Raw genomic sequence first — 28,000 nt, forward strand, 5'->3', positions numbered from 1 at the left:
ACAAGAGTGATCTGGCTTTGGAAAGAGGACGGCTTATGTTTTCCTCCTCATGTTTCCTCCCCAGCGAAATCGTTCCCTGCATTCAGAAGCCTCTCCTTGTGGATACCAGCAAAGGCACCAATCTCGGGGACACACCTCGGGGAATTTCAAGGCTTGAGAGAGAAAGAGAGAGAGGAGAGAAAAAGTACTTTGCTTTCGAACAAAGAAAAAGTAAATAAAAAGACCCAGTAGTTACTTGCTGCCTGAGATTTCTGATTCCGTGTATTCTACCTAGCAACTGCTGAGAAACAAGGCTCCACACCATTGGCTGGCTCACTTACCGCGGCCAATCCTGGCTCGAAACTATTTAGAGAATTCTTGGGAACCTGAGGACGCCGGGCGAATCAGATTCCGGTATCGCCATAAGTGGGAAGCGAGGACTTTTTGTATCTAGTAGTGCCCGTACTCCTGGGCAGGTTGGAGAGAAGAAGGACGGCTGGAGAATCGTCATGTGAGGACCAGAGGAGACGAGAAGACGCCACGTTAATTCGACAAGGTGCGGAGGGGAGGGGAGGCGCCGCAGCTCCGGGGCGGGGCGGTGGGGGGAGCGGCCTCCGCTGTGGACGCGAGCGCGGGGCCTGGGAGAGGGAGGCCACGGCGGGGAGGCGCGGGCTGGCCTGGCTTTACCTCCCGTGGCCCGGCCTGGGTGCGGGGAGCGGGAAGGGAAGGGAGGAGGGTGCGGAAGATTCCAGCGACCACTGAAGAAAGCGGACGCTGGCCGGAGAAGTGAGTGGAGGAGGGCGGGAAGCGGCCCGCTCCATCTTGGCCCTGATTGCTTATTCCGTGGAATGTTTAGGGAACCCTCTCTCGGGAGGTACCTGAGCCTTCACATGCAGGGGACTCGCTGACGTTGGGGGCTGATGAGACCTACTTGAGTGACAGGAGAGGTTGGGTCCGACCAGCACCGAGGGGCCAAGACTCCTAGGCTGATTCTCCTCCCTGTAACCCTAGGCCTCGGGTCCCTGCCTGCCCCGGTGCTCATGGAACCTGCTGCTGCCCTGCCCTTCTCCCTGCCAGCCTCCCTCCTGCTCCTCCTCCTCAGCCTGCGTGCACTGGTCTCAGGTAGGAATGTGTGCCGCGTGCTGCTGTCACCTGTGGGAAAGGAGCGTCAACACTGCAGTCTGCAAAGGGAAAGGACTGTGGGATCGTTGACTCAGCCTTTCATTCTGAGCATGCCCACTGAATTTACCAGCCCTGTCCGAAAGAAATACAGCCAGGCACAAAGGTCAAGTGCGTGTACAGTAGCACATTTTCAAAAAAATTACATTTTACTTTTTAAGAAGTAAAAAACATGAAATAAATTTGTATACTATATCTGTTTCGTCCCAAATAATCAAATATGAATATGTAAATGCTTAATACACCATTTTACCAACGAGATAGTCAACATGTTGAAACTTTAGATCTTCATAATCCTGTGTGTGTTTTACACTCACAGCTCCTTTCAGCTGGAACCAGCTAGTGGATAGGTGCCCTATTGATAGCTCAAGTTTACACTATAGTCAGGCACATCGCTAGATTGGGGAATGGAGGAAAATGTCCTCAGGGGCACAGGGTGGACAGAGGGTGCTCAGGGCGGGCTCCCCAGTGTTTCCTTGGTGAAGCAGAAGCACTTTTCATAGTTACTGCTCCCAGGGGTGTTGTTGACTAGCCACAGCTGCTGGTTCCCAGAAATCCCAGCCCAAGAAGACCCTATGGCTGTGGAAAGAACATATTTGTCCCTGGAATATCTTCTTCCTTTCCTGCCTTAGAGATGTAGTGACTGGCGTCCTTGTGTGACTCTACCCCTTTGTTGAACAGCCCAGTTGACTGTGGTGGGGCCCACTGACCCCGTCTTGGCCATGGTGGGAGAAAACATGACGTTACGCTGCCATCTGTCCCCTGAGAAAAATGCTGAGGACATGGAGGTGCGGTGGTTCCGGTCTCACTTCTCCCGGGCAGTGTTCGTGTATAAAGGTGGGAGACAGAGAACAGAGAAGCAGATGGAGGAGTACCGAGGAAGAACCACCTTTGTGAGCAAGGACATCAGCAGGGGCAGCGTGGCCCTGGTCATACACAACGTCACAGCCCAAGAGAACGGCACCTACCGCTGTTACTTCCAAGAAGGCAGGTCCTCCGATGAAGCCATCCTGCGCCTCATGGTGGCAAGTGCATGGTGGCAAGTGCATCACTTCCTTTTGCCTTGTTATGTTAGCACAGCGTGACTCTTGGGGAGAGTTTTTCTCCTAACCGCAGGCCCATAGCAGACCAGCACAATCCTCTTTCCTAGGTCCCCTTTCCACAGGCAGATTCTTCACGGACACTTCCTCTGTGGAATGAACATTCCTGGGAAAAATCCTTCTTCCTGCACAAGGGCAACCATTGGTGGGTTTGCCCTGCTAAGCCGTGGGCTTCACTTCTTGGGAACCACATGCAGAACTCAGCTGAGGCCATGAGCAGGGGAATATGGTGGCTTTCGGAAGAAAAGTCTCATGCCTGCCTTTGCACTGAGCTGTGCACTTCTGCGAGAGAGGAGACACTGTTAGTAATCGTCCCAGGACAACTGGAATAAACAAGGACTGACCAGAGAACTAAGATATAACAACTCTTATTTCTTGGTAAATATTAATCCTGACCTCTTTCCTGAAAAGCTGATTGCAGAGAGAGTGACTAATATGTAAATAGATGGATTTATTAAAGGAAGACAATACAGAAGCAAAAAAAAATTTTTTTTTAAGACAGAGTCTTGCTCTGCTGCCCACACTGGAGTGTAGTGGCAGGATCTCGGCTCACTGCCATCTCCACCTCCCAGGTTCAAGCAGTTCTCCTGCCTCACCCTCCTCAGTAGGTGGGATTACAGGTGTGCACCTACATGCCTGTATTTTCAGTAGAGACGGGATTTTGCCATGTTAACCAGGCTGGTCTCAAACTCCAGACCTCAGGTGATCCACCCACCTCGATATCCCAAAGAGCTGGGATTACAGGGGTCAGCTACCACACCGCGTCCAGATGCAAAATTACATTCCTGCTGACTCCACAGAGAAAGAGTAAGAATTTAGCTGTCAGGAAGTAGTTAAGGTTTCAACATAGAAATGCGTTTAAACTGGGAATTCTAGGAATTTGTTAAAATGACATAGAGTGACTACCTCTGTCTTAGGGTTAGTTTATTATGCATTAAAAGATATTTGTGAAGACTGAAAAAGCCTTTAAGGTGCAGGATAATCTGTGGTGGCATTTCACTCCATCAGACCAGAGGAGGTGAGGACTAGGGAATTAGCTTCTTCCCAGGGGGCCTCAAATAACAGGTAGGAGGCCCCATCTTTGCTACTCACAATGGCAGCCTTTCATCTGGTTAAAACAGAATATCGTGGACGGAGGATTTCTCGACCCTGTGTCATGGAAGACTTGGTAGCAGTACTTCAGGGTTGACCAGTGATAGTTTCTGTGTGGCAGGAATCGGCTAATCTTTCTCTGTAAAACTGTCACTGGCCTGGCGTTCCCCACTCTGAACTGGGTTGCTTAGAACTTTGTTTATTCTATTCTCTTGGGTTGATTGGCCGGCTGATTTGTCTGTATTGGACCTCATGGAATGTTTTAAACAACTTTGTTTTCCAATATGCTAAGTTATTTTAATTCTTACTCTGCTGAGCCTTTAAATGTATAAGTAGTTTTATCTCTTGATAAAAATTAAAGTGAGCCTGGGAAACACGGCAAAACCCCATCTCTTTAAAAAAAGAATACAAAAACATTAGCCAGGCATGGTAGCATATGCCTGCAGTCCCAGCTACTTGGGAGGCTGAGGTGGGAGGATCACCCGAACCCAAGAAGTTCAGGCTGTGGTGAACCAAGATCACGCCACAGCACTCCAACCCAGGAAATAGAGTGAGACTGTGTCAAAATAATAAAATTGAGCCATAGCGCTAGACTTCAGTTATTGGTTTAATTTCCTGTCTTTGGTAAAATTGGTTGGGAGACTTAACAAAGGAATTATTGAGAAGTTTGGATGATCACACATGGCTGAAAGATATCCCAGGACCATGCTTTTGCAGCTCTTTCATACCTGGTATTCACTTTTGTTGAAGATTCATTTAAAGATGGATTGTAGTTAGGGTGACTGTAGGTTCTTAGGATTTTTGGTGATGATCTCTGACATTGAAAATGTGGTATGGTTATCTTAATCGCTGGATCATTGAGATCTTTCTAATAAATTGATGTTCTCAAAGTACTGTAAGAAAATTGCCCTGCCTGGGCAACATAGTGAGGCTTTGTCTCTACAGAAAAATAAAATGGTAGCCAAGCATGGTGGAACATGCTTGTAATCCTAGCTACTTGGGAGGCTAAAGCGGGAGGATCTCTTGAGCCCAGGAGTACAGGGCACAGTGATGATTTTGCCACTGTACTCCAGCCTGGACAGGAGTTAAACCCTGTCTCTAAAAAAGCAAAAGGAAAACAAAAGAGGCATTGCCTAACAGATGGAGCCTCTGGGAGGTAAACAGTGTGAGTTAGGATTAGAGCTGGCTTTGTGGAGCAGCATGTTGAAGCTCCTAAAAACCGTCACCTCCTACGGGTGGTAGAGAGCAGTGGTTATGTGAAGTTCTGAACTAGACAGAAGGGTCAGTGTCTTTGGTCAAAAGGTTTCTTTTTTTTTTTTTTTTTTTTTTTTTTTGAGCCGGAGTTTCGCTCTTGTTACCCAGGCTGGAGTGCAATGGCGCGATCTTGGCTCACCGCAACCTCCGCCTCCTGGGTTCAGGCAATTCTCCTGCCTCTGCCTCCTGAGTAGCTGGGATTACAGGCACGCGCCACCATGCCCAGCTAATTTTTTGTATTTTTAGTAGAGACGGGGTTTCACCATGTTGACCAGGTTGGTCTCGATCTCTCGACCTTGTGATCCACCCACCTCGGCCTCCCAAAGTGCTGGGATTACAGGCTTGAGCCACCGCGCCCGGCCGGTCAAAAGGTTTCTTAGGATTCTGCCCGCTTGGCAGATTTTTGTCCTTCTTGTTATTATTCTAGAGCTTCCGGAAGCTGAGGTCTACTGAGAAGTCATCTCAGGAGCAGAAAGTGAAATCCACAACCTGTCTGTTTCAAGTTGAAGTCGACATACCCGCCTTGAAGTGAGAAAGTTAGTCTGGCAGGATAAATTGAGCAAGCATTTATAGCAAACAGATAGATGCTTGGTGCTTTGATGGGGCCTGTAGGTGGACCACAAAGAAAAGGGTGCAGTGTGATCCTTTCCTCTTAGAGAGCTCACAGTTCATGTGGCCCGCTGGTCTCCTGGTGTTCTCCCACATCAGGGTTCTTTGTTCCTTACCCGCACCCTTTTTTCCCTCCTTCCTCTTTCTTGCTTCCTACCTCTGTCTTTTTTTCCTTTGCTTTCTCCCTTCACAGAAGAGAGGCAGTAGGTACTGACACCCCACTGCCTCTTGGCTGAGCCCGGGTATCTCTTCCCCAGGACTGGGCTCTGAGCCCCTGGTTGAAATGAGGGGCCACGAGGATGGGGGCGTCCTGCTGGAGTGCATATCCAGAGGGTGGTACCCGAAGCCCCTCACGGTGTGGAGGGACCCCTCTGGTGAGGTCATGCCTGCCCTGAAGGAGGACTCCACCCCTGACACAGACGGCCTCTTCATGGTCACCACAGCTGTGATCATCAGAGACAGGTCCGTGAGGAACATGTCCTGCTCTGTCAACAACACCCTGCTTGGCCAGAAGAAAGTGTCATTTTTATTCCAGGTGAGTTTTCTGCCCTCTGAGAGTCATCGAGTGCATGGGGGATCCTCAGCACACAGATGGAGCCCAGAGCGGGTGTGGGGCAGCAGTGTGGGTGGCATGGTCCTGGGCCCTGAGGAGCTGGAGGCTGCAGCTGAGCTGAGGCCTCTCCCCTTGCCACAAAGGGAGAATCAAAGAGTCTCAGCACTCAGGAGTAGGAGCCTCTTCTCTAAGGGTGAACCTGGTATTTTGTTTTTCCCTGCAAGGTCCTTATGCTACAGCAATTTTTAAACGTTGAAAACAACCATAGTACATGGAGAGTGGTGTGGATAGGTGACTCTCTACAGTTGGTGCTCCTGTATGCTGCAGCCCTCCCATGCTGGAAAATCCCTTCAAAATCCACTGGAAAATCCCACTCATAATTTATTCAGCAAATGCGCAAGAAGCATATTTTATGTTCAACACACTGTTCTAGAAACAACAGGTAAATCATTGAAGAAAATATATCAAGATCTCTTCCCTCAAAAAGTGATTAAATAATTAATTAACTATGTATTCTATCAGATGGTGATGAACATCTATAGGAAACATTGAGCAAGGAGGGAATAAAGAGGCAGGGGCCTGAGACATTGCGGTTATGAACAGAAGGGTCAGGGAAGGCATCACTGTGAAGATGGGAATGGATTCATCCCATCCAATGGCAAGGAACCATCAGACGCTTAAGGACTGAGCAGCCCAGCTACAGGAAGAGCAGATGCAAAGGGCCTGTGGAAGGAGCATCTCTGGCAGTTGCCAGGACCCCCAGGACGTGATGCTGGTGTGGCTGAAATGGAGTGAGTGAGTGCAGGAAGTGACAGGAGATGAATTCACAGAGGGAATGAAAACACATTTTATATGGCATCATAAGCCACAAACAGACTTTGACTCTTAGAGTGAGTGAGATGGGAAGCACTGGAAGGTTTTGAGCAAATAATTAACATGGTCTCACTTGGGCTGCTCTGCAGAGGACAGACTGCCGATGGTAAGGGCAGAACAAGGAGGGCACTGCAGTATTCCAGGCGTGAGTGATGGTGGCTTGAGGCGGGGTGGTGGCTGTGCTGACTCAGCACGGCGGGTCAGCTTCACACACCGGGTCCTTCCCGTGCTGACTCCAGATGTTTCTGCTTTGCTGCCTCTGGGCCCTGGCCTGGAAGCCACTGAGGTGTCGGCCAGCAGTGAGCCAGCATCTCTTTCACCGTCTGAGTTTTCTGAGGGAGAAACAAACACAACAGGTAGCTGAGGAGCTCTTGAGATGCGCTCCTAGGGGCATCTCGGCCCAGATGTTGTCTTCAAACTAAGTGGACATTTCTGGCTGCCTTTTCAGAATCCTTCATGCCCAGTGCGTCTCCCTGTGTGGTGGCCCTGCCTGTCATTGTGCTTATTCTGATGATACCCATTGCCGTATGTATCTACTGGATCGACAGACTCCAAACGGAAAAAAAGATGCTGTCAGGGGAAAAGGAGTTTGAATGGGAAATGAGAGAAATTGCTATAAAGGACCTGGAGAAAGAACGTGTGGAAAAAGAGAAAGAACTTCAAAGAAAAGGTAAAAGAGGCTGGGTATGGTGGCTCATGGCTTGTATCCCAGCACTGTGGGAGGCTGAGGCAGGCGGATCACTTGAGCCCCGAAGTTTGAGACCAACCTGAACAGTAAAGTGAGACCCTGTTTAATGAAAAATAAATAAATAAATAAAAGAGTATGAGGACAGTTCAGCATTATAGAAAGGACACAACCCTCCCAGGTACCATCGTAGGGAAGAGAGAGGAAATGCACAGCAGCAGCAGCAAGGGCTTGGAACTCACATCCTCAGAATGAGTCTTGAGAGCTTGTGTTCTTTCCTTCTGCCCGCACTGCGTTCATTCACCTGGCTACATGAAGTACTAAATGGTTGAGCAAAAGCAAGTCTAACAAGGCACTGATAGTACCCAGCCACCTGATCGTGTGTCATTTCTGGTTTCTGATAGTGTCCTAGGTATGAGGGAAGGGAGATATTGCTGTTCATAGAAAGGAGGGTTCCTGCTTTTTTAGTTCTTCTGTTGAAGACATCATTTTGCTTCTGTTTGTTTTCCTTTTTTTTTTTTTTTTTTCAGAGCAACTTCAAGAAGAACTGAGTAAGTTTAGCCTTTCCTGAACTACTGGGTGTACAATTTGTGTTCTGCTCAGTGAGCAGCATCTCATGACATTCACCTGTCTGTCCCTTGCAGGATGGAGAAGAGCATTCTTACATGCTGGTGAGTGCCTCTGATGTTCCCTCAGACCTCAGCTGTCTCCCCACTAGCCAGCTAACAGGACTCCTTAGAGGAGAAGAGCAGGGGGCCCAGGGCTGGGCGGGGGCAGCAGGTAACTGGGGTCAGATCTCCAGCAGGGCCCCAGCAGTGATGCATCACGGCTCTTCTGTCAGGGAATCCCAGCAGCTCTCACTCAACCCTATGGTTTACATCTCCCGATCCGTTCTCTTATGGAATAATTTAATGTGTGATTGCCAGAGGTTTTCCATATATAATAGCCTTCCTAAGAGTTACATTTCAGTAGTTGTTGCTCTTCGATCCTGGATCAATTTGAAAGAAGACAGTGCTGTCTTAGCAATTGATATACTAGAGACAGTGGAGTCTGTTCATAGTTGAAGGCCCATGTGGGAAGAGGCTATAAAGGTTCGCAGTAAACCTGACAGAATGGTATACAAACAGGTGGCCACAAATGCCTTTCTTCTCCTAAGAGAGCACCAACTCTCTGTGTCTAGCCTGCCAGGGGAGGGGGAGCCGCAGGTGAGTGGGAGAGTGGGGAAGCCAGTTGCCCGCTCCCAGTGCGCACTTCCCGTCTTGTGATTCAGCCCCTCTGCCCGTAAACACCACAGAGTCCCAGTTTTAGATACCATGGCACAGGAACCTTTCCTCTTTGGGTGAATTTCAAAATTGCCACTGTCAACTTGGTACAAAATAACAAAATGTCACAACCAGACCATGTCACCATGGGAAATAGAGGAAATCGTTTTAATGCAACAGAAAGGTAGACTGAATAAGTAAGAATAAATGCAGATGGGAGAGGTCTGCAGAATGCCTGGAGTCTGAAGCCTTTCTTGTACCAACAGGAAATGTACCTAGGTAGGTACCTACATTTCTTATACCTGCCTATACGTTCTTTCTCCAGTTCCTTTATCCCAGTTTCTTTCCTGTTCAAACTGCTTTTCCCCTGACAGCTTCTTTTTTTCCTCTTGGAGTTTGTTGATCCAGTAGATATATAGAAGTCATACCTTCAGATACCAGACCCACGTTGTTGAAGCAAAACTGGATGGAAATACTTTCTCCTTACCTTTGCCTACAGACCCCACAGGCAGCAGGTTTTTTGGGGGGACATTTATTCTCCTTCTTTATCCTTGAAGGGTGCCTTGTCAATCATCTAAATCAGTTGTCATCTGGTAAAAGGAACACATAGGACCAATGAAGAGACACTTTACCCTCCAGGACAGTGTGAAGGGAAAGACCCACCTTAGTTGATCCATTGAGGAGAGAATGAGCGGGACATAAAGTCACTGTACTGGTTTGAGCCAGGTTGGAAAGTTTCTAAGTAAAGAAAGTCCCAGAGATCATAGGTCTTGAATAGAAAAGGGAATAGATCTTAGAATACTGAGAGAAAATGTGAATGATTAATTTGGGCTCATTTCGTAAACCCTCTGGATTTCATAGAGCCTCAATTTTTCTCAACCTAAGAGTGCTGCTTCTGTCTTTGGAGAGATAGAATTGCATCTGCAGAGGCCGGGTGTGGTGGCTCACACCTGTAATCCCAGCCCTTTGGGAGGCTGAGACGGGTGGATCACCTGGGGACAGGAGTTCAAGACCACCTGACCAACATGGAGAAACCCTGTTTCTACTAAAAATATAAAATTAGCTGGGTGTGGTGGTGCATGCGTGTAATCTCAGCTACTGAGGAGGCTGAGGCAAGAGAGTCTCTTGAACCCAGGAGGTAGAGGTTGCAATGCGCCAAGATTGCACCATTGTGCTCCAGCCTGGGCAACAAGAGCTAAACTCCATCTCATTAAAAAAAAAAAAAAAAAAAAAATCAACTTCCGTAATTCTTAGGGTGTGAGCTGCCTAGGATCAGGGGGCCTTCATGGAAATGGCCCCACATGGGGTTCCCCATGTAGCTTTCTGAGACCTCTCTGGGAACCAGGAACCACACAATCCCCAGGGTTCCTGAGACCCCAGGCCTAAAACCAAGACTTCCTCTGCAGCCGATGTGGTACTGGACCCAGACACTGCTCATCCCGAGCTCTTCCTACCAGAGGAACAGAGAAGTGTGAGGCGCGACCCATTCAGGCAGAGTGTGCCAGACAACCCAGAGAGATTCGACAGTCAGCCCTGTGTCCTGGGCCGGGAGAGCTTCACCTCAGGGAAACATTACTGGGAGGTGGAGGTGGAAAACGTACTTGAGTGGACTGGGGGTGTGTAGAAGAGGAAAGGAGAGTTCCTGCTGCTTCCTCAGAATGGCTTCTGGACCTTGGAGATGTGTGAAAGTGACTACTGGACCCTGACCTCAACTAAGTGGATTCTTTCTATGGAGGTGTCCCTTTGCCGGGTGGGCGTCTTCCTGGACTATGAAGCTGGAGACGTCTCCTTCTACAACATGAAGGACAGATCACACATCTACACATGCCCCCGTTCAATCTTTTCTGTCCCTGTGAGTCCCTTCTTCAGGTTAGGATCTGATGACAGCCCCATCTTCATCTGCCCCACACTCACAGGAGCCGATGGGGTCACAGTGCCTGAAGAGGGCCTGACACTTCACAGGGCAGTGACCCACCACAACCCACAGGATCAGTTCCCTGGTCTCACAGCCATGTAGACAAGCCCTGGCCATCTCAGCAGCCACCGCACAACACCCCTGGCGGAAGACACGCTCTCCCCACTATGGTCACATAAGAGGACATCTTGCAGCTGCCTGTTTCACACCCCATCCAGACCTCAGCCCCTGTTCACCTCATTAGGCTGTGGCTTTAGCAGTTCATTTGCTTGTTACTGTGGGATGGGATCCAGGCATAGGGAACTAGTTGTTACACAGCTCCCAGCCAGGAAGAAAGTGTGAGAAGCTGATTGGCAGCGAACCTGCTGTTTAGCATCAGGGTGACAACATTGAGCCCAGTATGCCAGTTGGCACCAGATGCTGTGGACTTGGAATGAAGCCAACAGTGTTCGCCAGGATGTGAGAGAAGAGAGGAATCCACACGACCACTGGAGGGGAGAGGGAACCAGATAGGCAGGTCAGAGACAGGAATTGGAACCAGAGAGCCGGGAGGGACCAAGGTTGTGAGGGTGGCTGAGTCCCTCCATAACAGCTGAGGGGTCCCAGGAGACGATGGCTCATCTCCACCCAGCCCCAGGATCTCCAGAGCACACACCCACAGGCCTGGACGTGGGATGAAGATGAATGAAGAACATGGACATGTGGGTGTGGTTGGGTCAGGTGCCCCTGCAGTAAACAAGGAGTCAGTACTCTGTCCTCGAGTGTGGTTGAGATTTGAGGTCCTGGTGGAGCGGGGCAGTACTGGACCAGATCTACCTGAGCGTTCCGGTTCATGGGGGCACCAGTGACTTCAAACTTCCTGGGCTACTTATGTCTTTAGACACTTAACTGTTTAGGGCCTTGAGGAGCTTTTGTTTATTTGGGTTGATATTTGTTAATATTCATGGCATTTGAGATTGAAACAAAATGTTAAAATGTTGTTTACTAATTCATGGTAAAATAGCATGAATGAACCAATTAAAAATTAATATAAGATGTTTTATGAAAAAATCAACTATTGTGTGCAAAAAAAAAAAGGACAAAAAGTGTAACATTGATTAACTTTTTCCAAATTTAATGTCTGACTTAATAGATGTTTGTATTCCCATGTCTGCTTTGGCATTAAATCAATTTGTATATCATAGGTTATATAGGCTCCAAAAAAATCCTTACTGTACCCTACTGAGAGGAAGACATCTAAAACAACAAATGTTTTATGATGATGATGCAAATAGTACTAACCGTGGAAACTCTTTAACAGTGTATCAGAGTTATCCCTGGGAATGGAGACCACATTTGGAAATTAGAATACGGTAGTGGATCCTGGAAGTGAATCCATGTGCTGGTTAATTTCGGGAGTTATCGCAACTGGACTAAGGAGTACCTAGACAACTGGTAAGATGTTATTTCTGGGAGTGTCTGTGAGTGTGTTTCCAGAAGAGATTGGCATGTGAGTCAGTGCAAAATTTTCCCCTCCAATTGGCTGGGAGCCCAGTATCACAAAAAGGCAGAGGAAAGGCAAATTCTTTTCTCTCTCTGGAGCTGAAACATTCTTCTTCTGCCCTTGGGCATCAGAACTCCTGGCTCTTCGGCCTTTGAACTTCGGGAATTGTACCTGGAAGCCCTGACTTCTCAGGCCTTTTGCTCTAGACTGAGATTTACACAGTCGGCTTCCCTAGTTCTGACGCTTTCAGACTTAAACTGAGCCATCCTACCAGCATCCCAGGGTCTCCATCGTACAGATGAGCTGTTGTGGGATTTCTCAGCTTTCATAATCATATGAGCCTATTTCCCTAATAAACACCTGTTCATACATATCTATATCTATATCATAATGGTTTTGTCTCTCTAGAGAACCCTAATTAATAGAATCAGGCATCTAAAATTCTGGCTTTAATGGTAGTATTTTAGGTTTGAGACAATTCAGTGATCCAACAGGACGGAAAAAACTTTAAATAGTCTGAAATTGTATTACTGCAGTTACAAATAGACATTATTGAAAGAATCCAGAGTGATTCTTTCAACCTCTGGGGTTGAGGGCCAGATCATATATGGCTGTGAAAGTCATCATGCCAACCTGGGCTTTACCTCTGAGAGGGGAGCCACTGGAAGGTTTGACAGAAAGAGGACTGGACTGACTTCAGATGCTAGACCGAGATGGGCTGTGGGTAGGGGTGGTGGATGGTAACAGGAAGACCCTGTTGGGAGCTACTGCACTGATCCGGAGGGGAGCTGCCAATGACTTGCACCAGAGAGGAGCCGTGAAACGATCTGTTGCTGTATTTATTTTCAAGACAGAGAGAAAAAGACTTTGCTGATAAACTTCAATGTGTGGTGTGAAAAAGGAGGGCATCAAGAATGACCACAAGGTTTGGGTCCTAAGAAACTGTACAGGCATGAGCTACCATGCCAGGCCCACATTTATTATTGTCCTGCCTACTCTGCATCTCCACAGGGATTTCTGGTAAGCTCCTGAACCTGAATATATCCAAACCTGACCTTGGATTCTATGCTGGCTCCTCTCTTGTCCTCCAAAATCTGTTTCTCCCTCAGTTTCCTCACCTCAGTGGATGTTGTCTTCAGGGCAGGTGGATTTAGCAGCCACCAATGCAGGGCTCAGAATGGAGCCTTTGAGAATGGAAGACAGTGAAATCCATTGAGGGTTAAAACATGAAGTTGCTGTGCTAACTCTTCCTTAAATAACTTACAGAGCAGGTCTCATTTCCATTCTGCAGACACAGAAACAGAGGCTTTGAGTAATTAGTTAACTGGCTTTGGGTTCCAGGGCTAATGAGTTGTGGATGACAACACATGAAGACAGAAAAAAAAAAAAAAAAAAAAAAAGCCTAGAGACAGTAGATAGTGAGCCAGCCTGCCTGGGTCTTGCTAACGGATAGCTAGATTTAGCATAAAGAAAATTTGTGTTCATGAGAGTTCCTGATGGCAACAAGAGGTAAGATAACCATGAGAAATGGATATTTCTTGATGAGACTAAATAAAGGAGACAGATTTCTGGGCAATTTGCCCCACCTATTACATGCAGGACACTGCACTAGGTCTTATGAAAAACAGAAGATAGGATCAAGTGCCTAGGTCTTGAAGGAGGGCTAAGTGCACTTTGCACTTAGCATACATTCTTGTGACTTACTCTTTGATACACTGTTGTAAACAAACTGCATGTATTAATCATTCCATCCTTAAAATGGCAACCCTAAAAGTCAAGTACTATTACTGTCCTTAGTTTACAGTTAGGAAACTGGGGCGCAGAGAGGGTAGGTACCTGGCCCAAGGTCATGCAGGCCACCTGGCTTCAGAATTAGTGCTCTTATCCAGTTCATTGTGCAATCTGTCCTCACTAATTTTGAACTTTAGCAGCTGAGACCTACTAGATAGTAGGTTCTCAATAAAAATTTGTTGAATGCTGAATTCATTTCTGCCCCATTTCCCATCTATTTCTTTCCCAAGACTTCTTCCAGATTTCTGAAGTTCTTCCAGAACTTCTTCCCAGAGTTCTGTATAAAGGACTGCATGAGAAATGGACCCAGGAGCCTCATACTTCAGAAACTACAAAGTTCAGAGATACAAAGTATTGGGCTCAGAAACTCCTAATCTGAAGCTTAGCACCTTAGCTGCTTCTCTGTGTCAAAGCGACTTGGATCCTGCAGGTGAGGATGGGGTGATTGTTCTTAATGATACAATTTCAAGCCGTGCACCTACTGATAGACTGAATTTAAAAATAAATGGATAATTAAATAAGGGTGGATGGATATGGAATGAACAGTGGTATGGATTATAATAAAGTAAGAAAGTTTAGTAAAATATTAACTGTAACACTACAATCTACATGGTAGATACATTGGTATTCCTGAAAATTCTTTCACCTTTGCTTTATGTTTTAGAAGTTTTATGATAAAATGTTGGGAAGGAAAAGGGGGGAGGGAAAATTTGTGTTAATTCTGGTGATAACAGAGACCAGAAATACCACTGGCTTAAACAAAACAAGGGTTTTCTTGTTTTATTTTGTTTTGTAAAATGAATTTATATGGTGACAGTTCAGGGCTAATCTGGCAGCTCAGAGATGTCATTCAGGCCCCAGCCTGCTTCTGACTTCATTCTCTGCTGTCTCTGAATGTGGCTTCCAACCTCAAGGTTGCCTCATCGTCCTAGGAAGAGTGCTGCACCTCCATTTAAATAGTCTACATCCTAGGCAAGAGGAAGAAGGAAGTACATAGAGAGTATCCTCATGCTCCCAGCTATTTTGGCCTCCCTTTTGAAGGATCTCTGGGAGAAGCACAAGCCCACAACTTTCACCTACAAACTATTGGTTCCAAGTTAGTCTCTTGGTCTCAGTATCTAGAAGATAGAAGAGCAATTTGCAGTAGTCAAGAAAATTAGGCCTTATCACCAAGAAGAAAGGGGGAATGCATGATGCAGAAGCGACCGTCCTTCTCAACCAGATACCACACAGCCTAAATTCAAGCTGTTACGATATAATCAAATTCCATCAGCCCAGTCACATCTTAGCCTTAGGAGCTTTGATCACTGACTTGCAAATCCAAAAGTGTGTTTTGTGATCCTAGGCCACAGGAAGAACCAGTTTGTCCCATAGACCTCTTACAGAGATGGCATTCACGGTATATCTAGAGTCCAGCTTCAGAGAATATGTACTCCACTGGCAGCACAAAAAAGAAATACACAGGAAAATGCAATATAGCACAAACCAGCACCTGAGGACGAATGAAGTTGCTCAGAAACACGTGCACTAAAAACGTCCTGAAAAGGGTAAAACATGTCAAGCAGCACTGCTCTGGAAACCAGAAAAATTATATTATTTGGTAGCAGATCCTGAGCCTGGATGCTGGAGGTGCTTAAAAATGTGCATCGTATCTGGTTTTCTTTCTATTTATACATTTATTTGACTCTGGTAAAATATCCTTCTCCTTCATGTACCCATATTCACGCAAGCAAATGTTAACGGACTGCTACAATAGCATTTTAATTAGTGCACATCTTTCCTTCACATTATAAGCTTTTCCCATTTTATTCTGCTGATATTTCTGATATGATAAAAGACTTAAGTAAATATGTAGAAATATGTACATACATGTACACGCAAGAAAGATTCAAACAGATAAACACGGAGAAACACAAACACTAAGGGAGGTGGGGCTGGAATTTTTCTTCAGAGTGTACAATGTACTTTCAGTTTTCATTTCAACCTTCGGCAGTGGTTTCTGCCCAGCAACTGATGAGAAACATCACCTCTGAGCCAATCAAAACACTAACTTCCAAAAAGAGATTGTTCCAATTCCTCATGGCGACCAGCCAGCCTCTGCCTCCTTTTTCCTTTCTTCCAAATAAGAGACTCAACCACAATAGAAGGAATGGAGACCTATTAACCGCCTTTCTTCAGTGGGCTGTGATTTTCAGAGGGGAATGCTAAGAGGTAAGTGGGGGATGTTGATTGGAGCCTGGGCCACAATACCTGGGAGGACAGCTAAGAGTTATGAGTAGGCATGCAGGGAGAGTACTCGACCCAGAGAAAGGGGTGCGGTGCTTGTGGGGGTGGCTGTGTGTGTGTGTGTAGTACTCAGCCCAGTGAAAGGGGTGCGGTGCCTGTGTGTGTGTGTGTGTGTGCGCGTGCGCGTGTGTGTACTCAGCCCAGAGAAAGGGGGTGCGGTGCGTGTGTGCGCGCGCGCGCGTGTGTGTACTCAGCCCAGAGAAAGGGGGTGCGGTGCCTGTGTGTGTGTGTGTGTGTGTGTGTGTGTGTGTAGAGTACTCGGCCCAGAGAAAGGGGTGCGATGCCTCTGTGTGTGTGTGTGTGTGTGTGTGTGTACTCAGCCCTGAGAAAGGGGTGCGGTGCGTGTGTGTGTGTGTGCGTGTGTGTGTGTAGAGTACTCAGCCCAGAAAAAGGGTTGTGGTGCCTGTGTGTATGTGTGTGTGTGTGTGTACTTGGCCCAGAGAAAGGGGTGTGGTGCCTCTGCCTGTGTGTGTGTGTGTGTGTGTGTGTGTGTGTGTAGAGTACTCAGCCCAGAGAAAGGGGTGCTATGCCTGCGGGTGTGTGTGTAGAGTACTCGGCCCAGAAAAAGGGGTGTGGTGCCTATGTGTGTGTGTGTGTGTGTGTGTGTGTACACATGCACACATGTAGGCACTTGGGGAGAGGCAAGAGTGCAAACAATAGGGACCTTCAGAAGTTGGGATTTGGTGGAAGGAAAGGGAGACAACACGAATGAAGAAATATTCCAACCGCATGTTCTTAAGAACGTATTGTGGTCAGAAAAGGGCAAAAAAAACCTCTTTTTACCCGCTGCACTGAATTCCCTCTGAGGGAAGTCATCGTTCCCCTCAGCAGTTTCTGCTGGGTGGCTGGCTCAGTTGGTTACCACTTTTATATTAAAAATAGTGCTGCAGTGTTGTTCACACAGAGGCTTCTCCCTGCACCCATGCAAGTACTTTGCTAGACTAAACATCAGAAAGTGGAATTTCTGGGCCAATTGTGCACATTCTAGATTTCACATTTCATGATATTGTATGAGTAAATAAAGTTCCAGTGGTTTTGTCCCTTTACCGAGAGTAAATAACTTGTGAATCTGAATGCCTTTACTTATTGCTTACCCTCTTTGTGTCCCTAACCCTAATGTCATGAGCCTGGCCCCTTGTGGGTACTCAGTAAATATTTGTTGAATGACTTTATGGAGGGAAGAAAGAAGTAAGGCCTGGTCTTATTTGCAGTTCCCTGATCACTAGCCTTGGACTAAATGTGGTGGGTTCAGCCCCTCACTGACTCCAAGGCCCCACCAGGCAGTCTTCCTGAATCCCACCAGGAGTTCACTGGGCCATGAGTTGACGGTGATCATGGCCAAGAGCTGAGGCTTTGAGGAGTCCAGTGTTGGACACCCACGGTGGTGGACCGGGCAGAACCAGAGGGCCCAGTGAAGAAGGTCCTGCATGAATCAGAGGGGAATGACAGGGGAATCAGAGGGTTGGACGGGCAGGGAAAGTTTGGGGAAGCGATAGGATTCTGAATATTCTGAATATTTTCAAACAGTAGAGTGAGGATGTCCTGATCGGATAACAGATGTGCATTTTACGTAGACATGGTTTTACAGGTGATTTTCCATGTTGGAACTACAAAGACACTCAAGGACAGAAATCTTTTGCAGAGGCAAGATCTTCCTCAGTCACCATACTTGATTAGCTGTGGGGAAGTGGAGGCTTCCATGTAGAATTCCATAGCTTCTTCCAGGACATAGTGTCTGACCCACACTTTCTGGTGTCTCCTGATACACAGCACGGATGAAATGGCGAGTTCCCTGGCCTTTCTTCTGCTCAGCTTTCATGTCTCCCTCCTCTTGGTCCAGCTGCTCATTCCTTGCTCAGGTAGGAAACGATTGCACATTTATGTTTCTGAAGTAGACAGTTACCTATTAGTGTTCTCATAGGACTTTTGACTCCTTCCCATACCTGAAGTCCATGCCAACCCGTGGGTTCATGTGTCACTAAGAGACAAATGGTGCTTCCCTTAGGATCGTGTTCCCCTCTAGGGTCTCTGTATCTCACTTTCTCTGTCTGAGACGCACCCTTCCTCTCATGACGCCAACCCCAGCACCCTCTGACGGAGCCTCCCCCTTGTGCCGACAGCTCAGTTTGCTGTGCTTGGACCCCCTGGGCCCATCCTGGCCATGGTGGGTGAAGACGCTGATCTGCCCTGTCACCTGGTCCCGACCATGAGTGCAGAGACCATGGAGCTGAGGTGGGTGAGTTCCAGCCTCAGGCAGGTGGTGAGCGTGTATGCAGACGGAAAGGAAGTGGAAGACAGGCAGAGCGCAGAGTATCGAGGGAGGACTTCGATTCTGCGGGATGGCATCGCTGCAGGGAAGGCTGCTCTCCGAATACACAACGTCACAGCCTCCGACAGCGGAAAGTACTTGTGTTATTTCCAAGACGGTGACTTCTATGAAAAAGCCCTGGTGGAGCTGAAGGTTGCAGGTGAGCCTCCGGGTTTTGTTCTGAGAATATTTCTCCATAGGCTCTAGAACAGATGCAGAGTTCCTCTTCCAGAAGCACTGCAGACAACCCTGGCTGCTCACTAGCAATTGCCTGTGCTGCCTTCCAACTTAGCCTCTCTGAGCCCCTTGAGTAGGACACAGGTTTTCCTTTAGGAAGAATTCCTGCTGTGCCCTACATGCTCAAGTAAAGAACTCCCTTCCTCTGGCCACCAGAGACATAAGGCAAGTGAAGGAGGAGGGATAGGAAGCATAAGAAATTGTCGCGTCAGTGGCTGGGACACAGTCATTTTGGTCTAATTGAGTAACAGACGGCTCCTGTTGTGTCACCAAGTGCACAATACCACGGGCCTGGGAGGCGCCATAGGGACTGTATCTGCTGCCAGTGTTTTCCAATCGGTGACTCCCAGGAACACTTTTGTAGTAAAATGAGGCGTGTTTCTCACTTGCTGCATTGAGGAAGAACACACATCACAGGGAGCTGTGGCGGGGTCTCAGTCAGAAGGTGTTAGAGCAGACTTAGTATACAGTTAGGCCCATGTTAGGGGACTTGGGGGAGGGTTTATAGACTTAGTCCTCCGCTCTGGATGAGATGCCATCAGGAAGGCGTGGCAGGTTAATTCTGTGAGTGGGAGCCTTAGTCAATCTTATCTAGGAGGAAGGAGACTAGGGTGAGACTAAAGCTGCAATTGATGAAGGGGCGGCAGTTCCTCACTGCCGCTGGGGGATGTTTGGTCGTTGCTGTGGTTTGGACAATGTTCATGTTTTCCTCTGCACTCACGCATAATGTGGGTAGTCTTGTTTTTCCCATGATCTGTCACAGTGACAAAGTACTATTGTCTATGTTCTGTGATACTGCTTATGTTCATAGGAGGCTACCAAGACCTGGTGTCAGGTTCCAGATGCTGGGGACAGCTTTTCCTTTCTCAGTGCAATCGCTTGCTTTGCGGCTTCTGTATGGGTTTGGTTTAAGGGGAGCTGTAGCAGACAATGGCAGGAGGAAGAGAAAAGGAGAGGCCTGGGTGCTTATTTCCTGGCTTCCTTCCTGCAAGGTACCCTCAGGCTGGCTGCATTGACTTGCCGAAGGTCACAACTCCTCTAAGGAAAGTCCTCAATGATTGAATCTCTTCTCTTTTTTTTTCTTTTTTGAGACGGAGTCTCGCTCTGTTGCCAGGCTGGAGTGCGATGGCATGATCTTGGCTCACTGCAACCCCCGACTCCCTGGTTCAAGCGAGTCCCCTGCCTCAGCCTCCAGAGTAGCTGGGATTACAGGCATGTGCCACCACCCTCGGCCAATTTTTGTATTTTTAGTAGAGATGGGGTTTCACCATGTTGGCCAGTATGATCTGGATCTCCTGACCTCGTGATCTGCCCGCCTCGGCCTCTCGAAGTGCTGGGATTACAGGCGTGAGCCACTGCGCCTGGCCAAGTCTCTTGTTTTATGTCTCCAAAACAGCTCCCCCTCTTCCTCCCTCTGGTAATTGGGGCTGGTGGGAATAGCCCCATTGTTACTGACCCTGGGATATAGCACTATTCCATTTAGTTTTCCCCTCATCGTGACCACACTTTTGAAAACAGCTCCTGAATGAAATCTTCCTTGAATTACCAGATCTGAGTCTGCCATTGATTCCCGTCGAGACCCTCCCTGATACAGATCTCCAGAATTTAGGCTGATTTATCTTTCCACAGCACTGGGTTCTGATCTTCACATTGACATGAAGGGTTATGAAGCTGGAGGGATCCATCTGGAGTGCAGGTCCACTGGCTGGTACCCCCAGCCCCAAATACAGTGGAGCGACGCCACGGGAGAGAACATCCCGGCTGTGGAAGCACCTGTGGCTGCAGATGGAGCGGGTCTGTATGCAGTAGCAGCATCAGTGACCATGAGAGGCAGCTCTGGGGAGCGGGTGTCCTGCATCATCAGAAATTCCCTCCTCGGCCTAGAAAAGACAGCCAGCATTTCCGTCGCAGGTCAGTGTCTGCTTGTCCTCAGCTTTAGCGAGCTGAGCTGTGGCAGTTGAATGAAGGGGGATGTGTGAGTCTCTACTGTGTGAGTCTCTGGAGTCGACCTGGGTCTCTGCACTGCATGTAAGGCCCAAAGCAGGGACCTGGAGCCTCCTGCCTGCTCTAGGGGAGCTTCCATCCTCCACAAAGCTGTTCATGACACAAACATTTACTGAACATTTCCTGTCTGCTAGAAAGTACAGGCAATGGGAATTGGGAGAAAAACATTAAGATAAGCTTCTTATGTAAAGTCAAACGTCAAAATGGGAAAACATATATATATTTACAAACTCGTAAAGAGGTGATCTCCTTGAAACCAAAGATTTTAAAAACTGGGTAAAACAATTTAACAAAGGTCATGAATTATTCATTCACAGAAAAGGAAATAACCCACAAAAGGGTTCTGTTCTCATTCTCACTTATTAGGGAAACATGAAATCATTTTTCACTTATGGTATTGGCAAAAATCAAAACAAAATTGCCTGGTTGATAACACATGGCTGTAGCAGGAGTATAGGAAGGCGGTGACTCTGGCGTTTGCTCACGCCACTTGTATTTTTGGTGCACATTAGCACAACCTCTGTTGGGGGATCTATCCAAACTATGTATTTATTGATCTAAAATTCCATTTTTGGAAATTTAGCTGATAGGTATGCTTGTAATGAAATGATCCATGAAAAGAGTGTCCGGGTTTTTTGTTTGTTTCTTTGTTTTGAAAGGGAGTCTCACTCTGTTGCCCAGGCTGGAGTGTGATGGTACAGTCTCAGCTCACTGCAACCTCCTCCTCCTGCATTCAAGAGATCCCCCTGCCTGAGCCTCCCCAGTAGCTGAGATTATAAGTATGCCATCACCCCTGTTAATTTTTATATATTTACTAGAGATGTGGTTTCACCATGTTGGCCAGGCTGGTCTCAAACTCCTGACCTCAAGTGATCCGTTTCTCTCAGCCTCCCAAAGTGCTGGGATTACAAGTGTGAGTCACCATGCCCAGCCTGTGAAAAGTTTCTTATAGCATTGATTATGATTGTACAATGTTAGAAACTATGCAGATGCTCACTGACGGTGAACTCCTATACAAGGGAATACTGCCCAGTTGTGAAAGATAAAAGAGATAATTCTGTCTATACTAATATGGAAATATCTCCAAGATACACGTTACACAGAAAGAGCAAGATACAGAATGATGCGTATAGAATGTTAATTTTAGTTTAAACAAGAAGAAAAATAGGAATATGTTTTAATTTCCTTTTTGTTTCGTTCTTGATTATGTTATTTAATTTACACTTTTAAAATTTAACAAGCAATTTTGTAACACTCACTATGCATCGGGCATTTTATTTATTTATTTAGAGACCGAGGCTCACTCTGTCACCCATGCTGGAGTGCAGTGGCACAATCTTGTCTCACTGCAACCTCTGAGCTTCAGCCTCCCAGGTAGTTGGGGTTATAGCCACACGCCACCATGCCCAGCTAATTTTTGTAATTTTAGTAAAGATGGGATTTCACCATGTGGGCCACGCTGGTCTCAGAACTCGACCTCAAGTGATCTGCCTACCTCAGCTTCCCAAAGTATCGGGATTACAGGTGTGAACCACTGCGCCCAGCTCATCAGAAACTTTTAAGTATTAATTTAATTCTACTAACCTTAGGAAATTGGTATTCTTGTTAGGCTTATTTTATAGATCAGGCCACTCCAAACAGAGAGGCTCTGTAAGTAGTCCAGCACCACACTGCTAGTCATATGAAGGAGCCAGCACTGAAAGCTGTGTCCTCTGACTCCACAGTTTATGTTCCTAAGCATCATATTAAGTGGACTAAGAAGTTTAAAAGTGGAGGGAGGGAGGGCTGGGTGGATGGAAGCATTGCATGACTTTATGTAGATGTAGTTTTTGAACCATGTAAATGTGTCACCTATTAAAAAAATACTTAGAAACAAATGTGTATGACTCTGCTCAAGGTACTTCCCAAGTGAGAGGCAGACATCTCCAGATAAGTATTAGTAGTAGCTTGCAGTGAGGGTTTACCAAAGTCGTCTTTACAGTCCTCTGAGACTTTAGAGAGAGAACACTTACGAACTTCACAAGATAAGATTCCATGCCCCGACCTGGGCTGAGCAGCTAAAGTTTGGGGCAGTGCCGGCTGGGAAGGCTGAGTGCACCTGGTGCCCCTGACCCACCGCTCTTCCTTTCACAGACCCCTTCTTCAGGAGCGCCCAGCCCTGGATGGCAGCCCTGGCAGGGACCCTCCCTATCTCGCTGCTGCTTCTCGCAGGAGCCAGTTACTTCTTGTGGCGACAGCAGAAGGAAATAATTGCGCTGTCCAGGGAGACAGAAAGAGAGCGAGAGATGAAAGAACTGGGATATGCCACAACAAAGCAGGAAATAAGCTTAAGAGGTATCCAACGAGAGCAGAGAATCTGAGCCCCTGGCTTGCCTGCCCCAGCCTGAAGCTCTCACCCCCGTCCCCACCCTGGTTCACGTTTAAGATTTGTTTTCTCAAAACCCCCCTCACCCATAACAGTTCTTTTTCTTTTTTTTTTTTTGGTTTTTTTTTTTTTGTTTTTTTCTTTTTTTTGCTCATTTTCCAGAGACGCTCCAGGAGGAACTCAGTAAGTTCCCATTCCCCCAGACACCCAGGCACGTCTTCCGTCCCCACACTGAGCACCTCAATGACTCTTCCCTGTTCATTCCATTGCAGAGTGGAGAAAAATCCGGTACCTGGCTCGTGAGTAGCTTTGACATTTTCTCTGAATTAAATCTGTGATTCTCTGCCTGGAAATATTCCAGCCCAAAAGTTTTTGCCCAGGGTTGAAAGTGGTCCTGAATCCCTTTAATTAGGAAAAGAAAATAAGTGTGACTCTTTGGAGAAACTCTTCAGAAGGAGTCTCTCTCTCTCTCTCTCTCTCTCTCTGTCTCTGTCTCTCTCTCTCTTTCTCTCTCTCTCTCCCCCCCCCACCCCCCCCACCCATCTCTCTCTCTCAGGGGAAAAAAAAACCAAAAAGGTCTTCAGTCTCTTTGTACTATGGGCTATAGACCTTTATGCCCTAAAAAACACTGAGGAATATCCAGGGGTACACTTCAAAATGAAGAGGGAAAAGAAGGATAAGGTGCATTTTCTATGGCAGGAAAACCTTACTTCTTGTTTTCCATAATCTAGAGGATGTGGAAAGGAAAACAAGAATGGAAGATTTAAGAAATAAGAAAATCAGAGAAGAGAGAGGAAGAAAAGTGTGTCTAATAAATAGGAGTAGCTTCAGTAGTTCAGTTGGTACCGATTTATCATAACTGCTTTCAAAAACTAGTCCCTAAATTGCTCATTAAATTTCCAAAATTCTTTTTGGAGCAAAGCAGGAAATGATACAGATTGAGAAGGATGGACCTTGTACTCCTGTACATACACATATAGACATGGTGACGCCTATGCCCAGGTACAAGAGTATAGACAAGATCTGAAATAGATGAGCTGGACTCCACTGGGAAGGAACTCTCACAGTGTCTGCGCTGCCGCTAGCATTCAACCGATGTTCCTAGACTTGATATCAAGTAGAAGGCATAAAGAGAGAATTGAACCTGCAGAGTGAGACCACAGGGAAGGGTGGGAAGGGTGGGATGGTCAAAAAGAAAGACTAGATGGATGTGAAAGGAACGAGAATGGGCCAACACAGAAAAGGCAGAGTTTAGATGACATCTCTATCTTTCTTTCATTGTAGGGGGAGAGAAGTCTTCAGCCTATCATGGTGAGTGAGCCTGATGCTCTCTGAGTTTTCTGGGTCATGTGCCGTGAACATTTCCACCTTTTCTCTGCTGTGGCCCATGAACGTTCTCAGTTCTATTAATCATATCTAATCCAAAGACTCAATTTTGCATGGTGGGGGGTCAACTTCTGCTTTTCTAAAGACCCTGGACACACCCAGGTGAAGCCTGGCCTTGCAGTCTGTTTCCCTCGTCACAGAGGAACAGAGCCCGCCATTTCTGAGAAGGTGCCACCCCTGATCATCAGAGTTGTAGAGAAGGGAAGCTGGACCCAGGAAGAGACTCTGAAGAAAAGGAGAGAAAACATGTAGTGAATGGAGTGGGAAAAAGTACAAAAATACTGATTTTTTTTATCTGTGTCTCTTTCCTTTCAGAATGGAAAATGGCCCTCTTCAAGCCTGGTGAGTCAATCACTGTATGTTCCCTGGACCAACAACCTGAGGGAACGTATTCCTTTTTCCTCCTCCAACTCTTGTGATTTGGAGAAGAAAATTTCCCTTGACTAGGAGAGTTTGAGGTAGGCAACATTAAATCCCAATCTGAAAAGGCGGCCCTTAACCAAGGCCCTTCCTGCTGAGAGCCAGGGAACCAGGGAGAATTGCTCTCTTGGGCTTCCTCAGACCTTCCTGGGAAGGAAGACACATAAAGGGTGGAGCTGAGCGGAGGGAGACACACACTGAGTAATACTGCAGGGAGAGTGAGGGTGGAAATGCAAGCAGAGGAGGCCATGCCGGCCCTAAGAACTTTGTCCTTCTCTGGCTTCTCACACCACCTGCGGCCTGTGTCTCCTCGAAGGATTTAAGGCTTCTGAACTTCGGCCTCCACATTATTAGATGATGATTGCAATCCGTGTTTTGAGGGGGTTGAGGTGAAGACTGAAGGAATAATAAACATGCATTGGTCAGAAACCTACTAAGAAAGAGATGGCGAGTTCAAACCCGGTGGTTGAAGGTTTTGGAAAGGAGGGTTAAGGGAAGGCAACAAGGAAGAGTGCAGTGCCCCCATGGTTCCCAAGAGTGGGGAGCTGTCTCCACCCCCAGCCTGAGAGCGACAGGGAGGAGAAGCAGTGACTGGAACCCAGAGAAAGAGGTAGCTCAAAGAGAGGGCTTCCTGAGAAGAGCAGGCCTTGTTAGAGCAGCAGCAGCTGCTGCTGGCAGGGAGGAAGCAGGGAAATAAACAGTGAGTCTCTCCTCTCCTCCTTCCAGTCGTCTATCAGGGCCTCTCATTGGCCAAACCCAACAGCAAACCAGAGGACAAGGGAGCCCAGTGGCGCTGTCCTTAGAGGACAGATTCTTGGGGCTCAGAAGAGGGTGGGGAAAGCTGCAGGGTGGAGAGTGAACCTGGGGCATATAAGCCCTGCATAGAGCCCAGCACAGACCCGGCCTTGCAGCTACTAGAACTTCAGGAACGTCCTTCATGCTCTGCTGTGGGCTGAGTAAGTAACATGATTACCTTGTACAATGCTAGAGATTCGTATTTTTATCCCCATTTTTTGGATGAGGAAATGCTTCAGATGAGGCTCCGCCTTGTTAAATAAATTGGATGTATGGAAACATAGACTGCAGAAAAGGGGAACTCATTTACCTCATACGTGGTAGAGATTGAAACTTAACCTCTGAGTACAAAGCATTCGTGGGCTGAGTCAGTGTGGGGAGGTAAACAGGAAGAACATAGAAAGAAGAGACTTGTTGCTTCCTGAGGCGACGTCAGGGTGTTGGGTTAGGCAGGTACTGACATTACTTTCATTTCTTCTTTGAACACAAGACCCCTGGGGCTTTCTCCCATGACATTGATGAGAAAGTCACATTCAGGGCAGGCTAGGGACACCAGGCTCTGGACTCAGGCCTCCTCAGCATGGCCCAGGCCTTGCACGCTGAGGCTCTGAAATCCAGGAAAAATGGCTGACTCCATGGATACTTCCTCAAACTCCCTGCAGCGGATGTGATTCTGGATCCAGACACAGCAAACCCCATCCTCCTGGTTTCTGAGGACCAGAGGACTGTGCAGCGTGCTGAGGAGCCCCGGGATCTTCCAGACAACCCCGAGAGATTTGAGTGGCGTTACTGTGTGCTTGGCTGTGGAAGCTTCACCTCAGGGAGACATTACTGGGAGGTAGAGGTGGGGGACCGGAAAGAGTGGCATATAGGTGTGTGCAATAAGAACGTGGAGAGGAAAAAAGGTTGGGTCAAAATGACACCGGAGAATGGATACTGGACTATGGGGCTGACTGATGGAAATAAGTATCGGGCTCTCACTGAGCCCAGAACCAACCTGACACTTCCTGAGTCCCCTAGGACAGTGGGGGTCTTCCTGGACTATGAGACTGGAGATGTCTCATTCTACAATGCCGTGGATGGATCGCATATCTACACCTTCCCACACACCTCCTTCTCTGAGCCTCTGTATCCTGTTTTCAGAATTTTGACCTTGGAGCCCACTGCCCTGACCATTTGCCCAGCGCCAAAAGTAGAGAGTTCCCCGTATCCCGACCTAATTGCACCTGATCATCCTCTAGAGACACCAGTGGCCCCCAGCTTAGCTAACCAAAGTGGGGAGCCTCAGGCTGAAGAAACATCCCTGCTTCACCCTGCCCAGCCTGGAGGTGACGGCCTCCCCCTCCACAGCAACCAAGCAGAACCATAAGACTGCAGACACACACTGAAGCACTTTACTGATACTCATTCAACTATTCATATGATAGTAGTTTCGGTTTGGTACCAACTTATTGTCCCCTTATACAGATAAGGAAATGGGGTGCAGAAAAGCAAATTAGCTTTACAAAGTAGACATGACTAGTGAACAACAGAGCTGGGATCTATTCATCAATGACTAACATTAGTAGAGAATTTTAAACGTTTTGAGTGCTATATTATGAGCTTTGGTGGGTGTCACTCCTTTAATCCTCACAGTACCCTGTCAGGTAGTCTCACTTTGTGAGTATGGAAGCTGAGGCAGGGTGACATTAAGTAACTTACATAACTCATATGGTAATTTGTGCAGTTGGGAGATGTTCATCCTCAGTCCCTGGCCATTTGGCCATTCTTTTCCAGCCTGATTCTTTCCCCATGGGAAGAACCCACCTGTAGCCCTGAGGTTCCCTTCCCAGGACAGCTCCAGGTTGGGGATCATTGTAGGTGGTTGTGGGGTTGACACCCCTATTGACTCCTTCCCAGCTGATGGTCAGAGCCTTAGACCCAGCACTCCTTGGATTAGCTCTGCCGAGTGTCTTGGTTGAGAGAATAACCTCACGGTACCCACGTGACACGTGACTTGGAAGGAGACTTGAGGCCACACTGAGTAAATAATGGTGCACAGGTGTGCCCACCCAACAACTGTGCTGAGTGACCATGCAGCCAGAGCCAAGCTTCCTACAGTCAGGGTTTCCAGGCAGAGCAAATACCCTAAAGAATCTGTGTAATGCAGGAAATTTAGATGGAGGAAGCTAGAATTACAGGAATGTCTTTAATCCTGCTGTGGACTCGCTCTCCTGGAAAGGGGTCTCTCCACCCCTTGTCACTGGTGGGTATTAAACCGATATTCCTTTCAACTGCTGCCTCCTAGGGAAACTGTTCCTCATTATCATGACTACTATTCCTCCCCACTGTATCCCCTCTACTTGGTATGTGCTTGTCGAGTCTTGATTGTTCAATAAATTTGTTAAAAATGCTTATTCTTCAACTTGGCTTTTTCTAGACTCT

General features: G+C 47.3%; 2 protein-coding genes across 2 annotated transcripts; both read left to right on the top strand.

Moving 5' to 3' along the window:
* Positions 1-229: 229 nt before the first annotated feature.
* On the top strand, positions 230-11,257 carry LOC101054376 (butyrophilin subfamily 2 member A1-like). The gene is given in 8 exon segments (XM_039462632.2): positions 230-535; positions 991-1,101; positions 1,840-2,187; positions 5,471-5,752; positions 7,088-7,309; positions 7,855-7,875; positions 7,969-7,995; positions 9,993-11,257. Coding segments are annotated over 7 exon segments (1,593 nt in total). The 5' UTR covers positions 230-535; positions 991-1,019; the 3' UTR covers positions 10,604-11,257.
* On the top strand, positions 7,893-27,968 carry LOC101046192 (butyrophilin subfamily 3 member A3-like). The gene is given in 14 exon segments (XM_010337984.3): positions 7,893-7,995; positions 11,802-11,935; positions 12,835-13,004; positions 14,006-15,986; positions 17,832-17,920; positions 18,182-18,529; positions 20,236-20,517; positions 22,744-22,944; positions 23,138-23,158; positions 23,248-23,274; positions 24,260-24,286; positions 24,677-24,703; positions 26,239-26,911; positions 26,913-27,968. Coding segments are annotated over 10 exon segments (1,737 nt in total). The 5' UTR covers positions 7,893-7,995; positions 11,802-11,935; positions 12,835-13,004; positions 14,006-15,986; positions 17,832-17,841; the 3' UTR covers positions 26,965-27,968.
* The last annotated feature ends 32 nt before the right edge of the window (positions 27,969-28,000 follow it).

This window comes from Saimiri boliviensis, chromosome 4 (assembly GCF_048565385.1).
Source record: "Saimiri boliviensis isolate mSaiBol1 chromosome 4, mSaiBol1.pri, whole genome shotgun sequence".
In the NCBI taxonomy this organism is placed as follows: Eukaryota; Metazoa; Chordata; class Mammalia; order Primates; family Cebidae; genus Saimiri; species Saimiri boliviensis.